Source organism: Garra rufa, chromosome 10 (genome assembly GCF_049309525.1).
Source record: "Garra rufa chromosome 10, GarRuf1.0, whole genome shotgun sequence".
In the NCBI taxonomy this organism is placed as follows: domain Eukaryota; kingdom Metazoa; phylum Chordata; class Actinopteri; order Cypriniformes; family Cyprinidae; genus Garra; species Garra rufa.
This window is the reverse complement of record NC_133370.1, coordinates 6667065-6676546: the sequence shown is the minus strand read 5'-3', so window position 1 is coordinate 6676546 and position 9482 is coordinate 6667065. Positions and strand designations below refer to the sequence as shown.

Here is a 9482-nt window from a genome sequence, read left to right as displayed (position 1 = left end):
GTAATATATATATATATATATATATATACACACACACACACACACACACACACACACACACATATCATATTATAAGGTTCTATCTGATGTTTTTGTCAAAATTGAGTTTTTAACTTTAACTTTTTAAGCTCAATAACTCAAAACTGCGAAGAATGTAGATAGAGCCTTATAATTCCAAGGTGAGGATATATACATACATACAAAATAAAATGAGTTTCATACTGTACATAGGCAAAGTTTATATTTATATTTGTCTAATTTTAAGGATTTTAAGATCCTGCAAAATACCAGTTCAGTCAAGTGTCTAAACTTTTGACTGATGTGTGTTGCAAATGCTGGTTCATGTTGTTTTTAACAAGCGTCCACAGTCAACATGGTTATCAACACTATTAAAATACTCAAATGGTACCAGTTCCAAACACCACAGAAAAAAAGCACTTAACTAAATCAGATATTTTGCTCTGGAACAACTACTGCTGAGATACAATAACAGTGCTAAAAAGTTTAGACCTGTAATTTGTTTGACCACCGTAGCTGCCCTTGTGTTAAATCCCCCCTTTAGGATTTATAAAACTCATCGTGTTCTAACCTTTAAAAAGACTACTGTTAAATACTGTGATTTTTATCTTCCAAAACAATTACATCCTCAACACTGTCTAAATCTGTAGGAATATTCATAAACCAAAACAATCACATTTTAAACAAACATCTGCATATTGCATTTGTGGTTTATTGATGACATCTGGTACAAACTGTGTCTGATACCATTGTCACAAGAGCACACAAAGGGAACATTAATTTACAAACAAACAATAGGTTTGAAAGCACAAGTATAAAGTTATTTACAAAATGCTTTATGGAAAACGACATCACGCCATTATTACCAGATCTCATCCAGTTCTGTTTGGAATTTGCTAGGTTAAGGCATCTATGTGAATTCACACTAACTTTTAGTCTTTCTAACTTAGAAAAGAGATATAATTACATAGATATACTCATATTAAATGTTAAATTGCATGATGATTTATGATCAAAAAAATACAACCATAAGGACATGTGATATACAGTATGTGCCAGCTGTGACTGACAGATAAGATAATTCTAATTACAAAATTGAAAAACTACAATAGGGGACAGGCAATCAATCCACTCATGAGCACACCAAGGCATGCTGGTTACGTAAGAGCTCACAATTACCCTGCTTTTATGCTTTTAGCCTTAAAGGTGAAGTGTATAATTTCTGAAGCACTAGTGTCACCAAATGGAACTGCAAAAAACAATGACCTAACCATCGGCACGATTCCAAACTCACGCCACCGGCAGAGTGAAAGAAAGAAAACTTGAACGAATGCAAAAATAGTGACACTTTTTGGAGGAATTAAACTGGTAATAGTTTGTTTACCTATAAATATAGTAAGTGTAAAGTGTACCGGTTTAACAGATGAACTGAATTTTCTCAGTTCCAAAATCAATTGACAAACCCCAAACCTAATTTTAGTGGAAAAAAATATGAGCTGACAGCAAAACTTGTGTTCACTTTAAAACCAATTGTGCCCCCTGGTGGCTGACTTCCTCATACTTTCATTTAATAAAGGTAAATATTTGACTAATCTTGATGTTTTACATTTTTATTGAATTAACCAATAACCACAATTATAACCATTATTTATTTTTAGGATTAATAAATTGGCAACACTTTAGTTTACAGTGTCCATATAATGAATTATTAAAATAAAAACAATTACTATGTGCAATTACACACAGCTTTACAAAAATGACATATTAAACACATGGTTTATTAGTAATAAGCAGTAGTGGTATGTAAATACATAATACAATGTACACTGTAATACAAAGTGTGACCAATACAATTGCCAATCTTCTCTACCTTTCATCTATTTGTTTGTAAGTGCTCAAATAAAGGCAGACTAGAAATAACCTATAAAATAACCTACTGTCAAAACAGCAATGTCAAACATAAAAATGTAATTTCTAAGGCACTTATTCTTGTGTAAACTTTGTGCTAATGACTACATTTCTATTTGTCACAATACTGCATTTAAAAAGACTTGATATGAAAATTATTCCAAGTTGTGATAACTCACGTCTCAAAGTTACTCAGCATCGCTGTAATATTCAGAAAATATTCTGACTTGGTACAAAATGGTTCAGAATAGCTATGTATGTTACATCAGTCATGTTGCTGTGTCCACATTAAGTTAATAGACTCCTACATTAACACACATTGATTTGTGTGCATTGTGATCCTAATCTATGTATCACATGGGTCAAATACCACAGAAAATCATGTTGTGGGGTGTTTGTATTGACTTGCGGATGGATGTCTAACAGCAGCGTTTGCTGGAGGCAGGAGGCTGTCGTGTCAGTTTAAAAGAGTCGTGGCTCTCAGCATCTGTGTTCTCCAGCGGAGGGATCTGTCGACCTACAGAGATGTGAGAACATGAACAATTATGCCACAGCCAGTTAGAAAACACTGTGATTGCATTAGAAAAAATTCATTGAAACTGTGTGTTGATGTAATTAAATGCATCTTTTTACAGCAAACTCAAGTCAAATGTGACTTAAAGGAGATGAAAATGACTGAGAAACATTCAAAACATGTTAAAGTTAGCTCTGTCTCATCATCATACTAAAGGAACTATTTCAACAAAGCACACACATTTAATAATGTGCAAAGCTAAAAAGCCTTTCCAAAACAGCTGATATGACTTCACATCATGCACATATGTGACCCTGAACCACAAAACCAGGCTTAAGGGTTAATTTTTTGAAATTGAGATTTATACTCTGAGATTTATAATCTGAAAACTAAATAAATAAGCCGTCCATTCATGTATGGTTTGTTAGGTTAGGACAATATTTGGCTGAGATACAACTATTTGAAAATCGGGAATCTGAGGGTGCAAAAAAAAATGCCTTTAAAATTGTCCAAATGAAGTTCTTAACAATGCATATTACTGTAATGTTTTTGAAAGAATTCTCGTATGCTTGATGAGTGGATTTATTTGAGCAAAAATACAGTAAAAACGCTAAATGTGCAAAATATAAGAAAATCATACTAATTAAAAGTGATTACTGAGCATTAGTGTGTTTTGTATGTAAATTGTCATTCCCTCGATTTTACAAAAGCAATATATTGTATGTATGTGTGTGTATATATTTATATATATATATATATATATATATATATACATATACATATATATACACATATATATACACACACAGTATATATTTATATACATTCATACATACATACACAATTTATTTACTTTTTATTTATTTGTTTTATACAAACTTATATAATATAATATATTACACAATGTAATATATTATTTTATTTTATTTTATTTACACAATTAAAATGATTCCTGCTTTACTTTACAGTGTGTCTAACAGCCCATTAACCCTAGAAAAATCACTGTAAAATACACACTGTAAAAGCCACAAAATAGAAATATAAAACAACCTAATCACAAAATATAGGATTTATTTATTTAGTTTTATTTTATTTATTTATTTTTCCCCCACAATTAAAATGGTTCCTGCTTCACTTTATAGAAATATAAAATATAGAAATATATATAAAAAAAAATAATAATTACGACATATAGTATTTATTTATTTAGTTATATTTTATTTATTTATTTATTTTTATCACAATTAAAATAGATCCTGCTTCATAGGATGTCTAACAGTCCCTTAACCCTGAAAAATGCACCGCAAAATACACACTGTAAAAGCCACATAATAGAAATATAAAAATAATAATAATAATTATGACATATTATTTATTTATTTAGAATTATTTTATTTATTTTTATCACAATTAAAATAGATCCTGCTTCATGTGATGTCTAACAGTCCCTTAACCCTGGTAAAATCACTGTAAAACACACACTGTAAAAGCCAATAAATAGAAATATAAAAAAACTAATTAGATATATAATATTTATTTAGTTTATTTTATTTGTTTTTATCACAATAAAAATAGTTCCTGCTTCATAGTGTGTCTAACAACTCTTTAACCCTGGAAAAATCACTGTAAAATACACACAGTAAAACCCACAAAATAGAAATATAAAGAAAATTAATTATGACATATAGTATTTATTTTTTAATTTGTATTTTTTTTTTTTTTTTTTTTACCACAATTAAAATAGCTCCTGCTTCATAGCGGGTCTAACAGCCCCTTAACCCTGGTAAAATCACTGTAAAGCAAAAATCGTAATTAGGTAGGGTTTTTTTGTGGCTTTTACAGTTAAAGCCACAAAATAAAAATATAAAAAAACAAATTACAATTTTTTAAAATGTCACAATTCAGGCTTTTTTCCTTGGAGTTTATATCTCACAATTACGAGTTTACATTCAATTTCTTCACTTATTTTTTCTCTGAATTCTGCATGTGGTCAGGTTAGGTGTATAAAAATCTGAACTGCAAAATGTAAACTTTTAATTTGCGAGAAATAAGCTTCCATACTGACTTACGAGCGCTTGGAAATGAGAGAGATTGAGGAAGAAGAAGAAACAGTAACAAACAAAAACACTTGCAATCACTATAAGCTGTATAGTTTGGGTTTACTATGACTAGCCATCTGTAGTGTGAACACACGTCTAGTTTTAGTGATACTTACTGATTTTCTGAAACAGCTCCTCTATGTTTACTGCATTTCTGGCACTGGTCTCCATAAATATGGCTGCAATGGATTCTGCAAAATCTTTCGCCTCTTTAGTTGGAACTTCCCTAGAAAAAAAACCCCACTGAATTTGAGAAAACAATCAGCTCACTTACAGACACCATTGAGTGTTTGCTTAGCCTGAGGATCATGACCAACTGAAGACAGGACCAAAACAAACATCAGAGGGCTTTGTGGTAAACGAGCTCTGGACTGCCTGCAAATGTCAAGTAATTATACAGACGCAAAGGCCGAGAGTTGGGAAATTTATGTGGGAAAAGTGATTAAGTATAATTAAACTTCTAAATGGAAATGTCTTAATTAACAGCCACAAGATCTTGGAATTGAAGGTTCAGTTTGCTGGCATTGAGATTCTCAGAACTGAAAATAATCACAACTAAAGTGAAACAGCAATCTCAAACCACCTTACTTCCACAATGTGACGTGAAACAGGATATTTATTAAAAAAAACATCAGGCATTGTACACTAAGAGCAGATCAAATAGATAGAAAAAAGAAATAGAAAAAAGTCGATTTGATCTATTTGATCTGCTCTTAGTGTACAATGTTGATTTCATGTCGACTTTAAGTGAAATAATCACGTAAGACATGAGGAACATGAAAATCTAAGCTTAGCAGCAGCAGGTTTCGCAAAGAAAGTTAGAGAATATAGTACATTTTCAGACAGAGCAAAAAGGTTTTATGAACCTGATATCACCCAAATCGGTTTTATTTCCTGCTATGGCCACGACTATATCCTCTGGCCCATGTTCCTTCAGCTCCTTCACCCACTTCTTTAACGTCTGGAAAGAATCCTGCAGATAAAAAACATATGGAGCTTCAAATATAAAGCTGCTCTTCCATACATTTCATTTAAGTATAAGCTTTGTCTCAGATGTGGAAATGTGGATAGCAGATCAGATCATTTGATCTTGGATGAATTTGAAGAGAATTTTCATATTGACACCACTTTTGTTTTGAAAAATTTAAGCTCAATTTGAGACATTGATGTAAAATCTTTTTTCAGTAACTCTCTAATCTCCATTTAATTTAATTGATTTCTGAGAAACAACTGATATATAGACAAGGACTCATTGGTGATTTTTCTTTCAAAATGTATTGATTTCTCCCACAATTATAAACAAATAATGTCAATCAAAATGAAAAATTTTAGCTAAAGCATAGTTAAACGGAAAATAAAATCAGGGTTCGTACAGATACTGTGAAATAAAATTCCAGAACTTTTAAAGACTTCTTTTTTGATTTTTAAGGACTTCAATTAGAGATCTCACTTATCAAAAATGTCTTCTCTATCAAATTCTAAAAAAAAAAAAGATAAATAGATAAATAAAAATATATTAATAAAACAAAATGTAAAAAGTATGAATACTAAAGTGTTACAAATTTAAACCATGATTAATTCTCTGTATGTGTATCCTTTCTTTCTGTTTTGTTTTTATAACTGTACTGCCTTAAAGGAGTAGTTCACTTTCAGAACAACAATTTACAGATAATTTACTCACCCCCTTGTCATCCAAGATGTTTATGTCTTTTTTTCTTCAGTCGTCAAGAAATTATGTTTTTTGAGATAAACATTTCTGGAAATTTCTCCATATAATGGACTTAAATGGTGCTCCGATTTTTGAACCTTCAAAATGCAGTTTAAATGCGGCTTCAAATGGCTGTAAACGACCCCAGCCGACGAAGAAGAGTCTTGTCTACCAAAACGTTCGGTCATTTTCTTAGAAAAATATATTTTTATATACCTTTTAAGCACTGAAACTCGTCTAGCACTAGGGCTAATGCGCGTTCGCGTCTATACGTTCTACGTAATCACGTCGAAAGGTCACGCGTGACGTATGCGAAACCCAGTGTTTACTAGCTTGGAGACGAAGGACCGTTCCTATCTCTTTCCTATCTTTTGTCAGTAGGAAATATCAGTTTGCATTTCCAAACATTCATTTTGCCATTAATCGTACAAATCCAGAGAGATTTTTGTTTGCACAAGGAGTCTCCACACTGAGATCTGATATCATCACCCAGTTCGTCTAGAAAGACATGAAGAAACACAAACTGAGACAGACTAAATGGAGAAGAACTGTGGCAACGTCTCCAAGATGCATCAAGAGACCTACCTGCAAAGCTACAGTACTCTTAAAAGTTTTAGTCGCTTGTGTAAAAATGCTATAAAATGAGGATGCTGTCAAAAATAATGTCATAAATGGAGTTTCTTTATCAAATAACTTCTATTAACTAAATTGAATCAACATTTGGTGTGACCATCCTTTGAGTTTAAAGCAGCTTTCGCCCTAGGTGCTGTGGAGCACTGGCTGTTGTCAGACTCCTTGTGCAAACAAAAATCTCACTGGATTATTAAAGTTAATGGAATATTTGAATATTTGGAAATGTAAACTGATATGTCCTACTGACACACTACGTCAAAAATACTTAAAAGCATTTTCAGCTGGTGAAAATTCTAGTGGCCTAAGACTTTTGCACAGTAGTGTATTCCAACAGAAAAAAAATGTCAAATTAATTACACAAAGCACTATAATACAACTTACGAGTTTTGTGATGTCATAAACAATGACGGCCGCTGCAGAGCCCCTGTAATACATGGGAGCCAACGAATGAAACTGAAAAAAAAAAAAAACACATTTTGTCAATATTGAGAACTTTTAAAGATTAAAATATGGTCATTTTGATGATTACATTTTAAATTAGGCAAGCATCGCTATTAATATTGCTCATACTTGGGGTTAGTGACTTCTGACAAGTTTTGCACATGGAAAACATGACTTATATTTTCTTTAAAAAAAAAAAAAAGCGTAGTTACTACAGCATTAATGTTTTAATAAAGCATTGTAGGATGGTTTGAGTTCAGCCAGATGCAGGATGTACTGTAGTGTAGAGTAGATGACGTCAAGTTCAAAAGGAAACATATTTTCCGAGCGATCCAAATAGACGCTAATACTGAACATACAGACGTGAACACAAAGTCACGCCAGCTCTCAAACTCACACACAGATTTCCACCACACCCAATGAGTCACACCTACCATGAACTCTGAACTGTGTGTGTTGGAAATGAAATGTGCTTTCTCTAAATAAAAACTGTGATGTAAAATATGACACAGAGGTTTGATTTAGAATTGTCTTGCATACTTTAATCTTATTGAAGGGGAGTTCATCTGAAAATAAACTTCTGTCATCGTTTACTCACTCAAAAGATCTGTCAAATGTAATAACAGAATTTTCCTTTTTGAGTGGACTAATGCTTTAGGTTGGGAATTAAAGGGCATAGAAATAATGACAGGAATATAAACATGTTAAACTTGTGTGTGTGTGTGTGTGTGTGTGTGTGTGTGTGTGTGTGTGTGTGAGAGTGGAAAACAAGCTGAATGCTATGGAATCATGGGATGAAGTGTGTGTTTTTAGCTAATAAGCTCTTTTTAGTTTGCATGACATAGTAGTGTATGAACGAATTTGAGATCAACCAAACACTGATTCATGTAGGATAATGACATTAAGGATGGGTGAAATTAAAACAAACAAACATGCAAATAATTAAAGATCCATACAAACTTTTAATTAAACATTCATACACCAAAACCCCAATTTCTAAATAAATAAAACAATGTAAACATATTCACCCGTTCCTGCCCTGCTGTGTCCCAGATCAGAAATTTGTGAAGTTCATTTCCAGAGGGGACGGTCTTAGTTAAAAAAGATGCACTGAAAAACAGATATTGTCATGATAAATATTTAATAATAATAATAATAAAAACTATTTTTATATATTATAACATTTTAAAAATATGAATTAATGTTTAAAGAATAAATAATTTTAAAATGTTTTTTTTATTAAATTAGGAATTATTTTTACAGTTTAAAAATAATTCACAATTTAATATTTTTATATACATTCATATATATTAAATTAATTTGTTTTGAAATATTATACATTTACACACCATTTTAAAAAAATCTATATTTTTGTTACACTTTAAAAATGTGAATTCATATATTTTTTAAATAATTTAAAATTGTTACATTTTCATATACATTCATATTAAATTATTCATTTGTTTTAATATAGTATATAGTGTATAAATGTATACAGAAAAAACTGTAATATTGCAAAATGTTATTACAACATAAAATAATGTTTTTATTTAAAACTAATTTTATTATTTATACATATAATATAATACATATAATTTATTCCTGTGATGCAAAGCTGAATTTTTATCAGCTGTTACTCCAGTCTTAAGTGTCACATGATCCTTCAGAAATCATTCTAATATGCTGATTTATTATTAGAATTATTAATGTCGGAAACAGCTGTGCTGCCAAATATTTTATGGGAAGCTGTGATTTTTTGGGGGGATTCTTTGAAGAATAACAAGTTAAAAAGAAGAGCATTTATTCAAAATATAAATCTTTTCTAATAATGTAAATCTATGCTATCACGTTTTATTAATTTAACACAGCCTTGGTGAATAAAATGATTAATTTCTGTTCTTTTTAACCTTTTATTGATTAAATAGGCCTGAAAATAAAGTATCACAGGTTCCAAAAAAATATTAAGCAGCACAATGTAAATAATAATTAGAAATGTTTCTTGAGCAGCAAAACAGCATATTAGAATGAAAAAACAAAAATCTTACTGATCCCAAACTTTTGAGTGGAAGTGCATATTGTAACCTTTTAAAAATATTAATATTTAAAAACAAATAATAATTAAAAAATATTTACATTTTTAAATTTAAATTATGAATTATTT

At 30.7% G+C, this 9482-nt stretch overlaps 1 protein-coding gene across 1 annotated transcript; it reads right to left on the bottom strand.

Moving 5' to 3' along the window:
• Positions 1-702: 702 nt before the first annotated feature.
• rab31 (RAB31, member RAS oncogene family) lies at positions 703-8426 on the bottom strand. The gene is made up of 5 exons (XM_073849211.1): positions 8350-8426; positions 7262-7333; positions 5406-5512; positions 4656-4765; positions 703-2443 (listed from the first exon to the last, which is right to left on the bottom strand). Exons 2-5 carry the CDS (start codon positions 7313-7315, stop codon positions 2346-2348), a joined length of 369 nt encoding a protein of 122 aa, XP_073705312.1. The 5' UTR covers positions 7316-7333; positions 8350-8426; the 3' UTR covers positions 703-2345.
• Positions 8427-9482: the final 1056 nt, after the last annotated feature.

What these genes read in the sequence shown, in the direction of transcription:
- rab31 (XM_073849211.1), bottom strand. Translation starts at nt 7,315, where the DNA reads ATGTATTACAGGGGCTCTGCAGCGGCCGTCATTGTTTATGACATCACA. An exon ending in TTTATGACATCACAAAACTC is followed by an intron (nt 5,513 to 7,261) that starts GTAAGTTGTATT and finishes TTTTATCTGCAG; the next exon opens with GATTCTTTCCAGACGTTAAA. An exon ending in ACCGATTTGGGTGATATCAG is followed by an intron (nt 4,766 to 5,405) that starts GTTCATAAAACC and finishes TTTTTTTTCTAG; the next exon opens with GGAAGTTCCAACTAAAGAGG.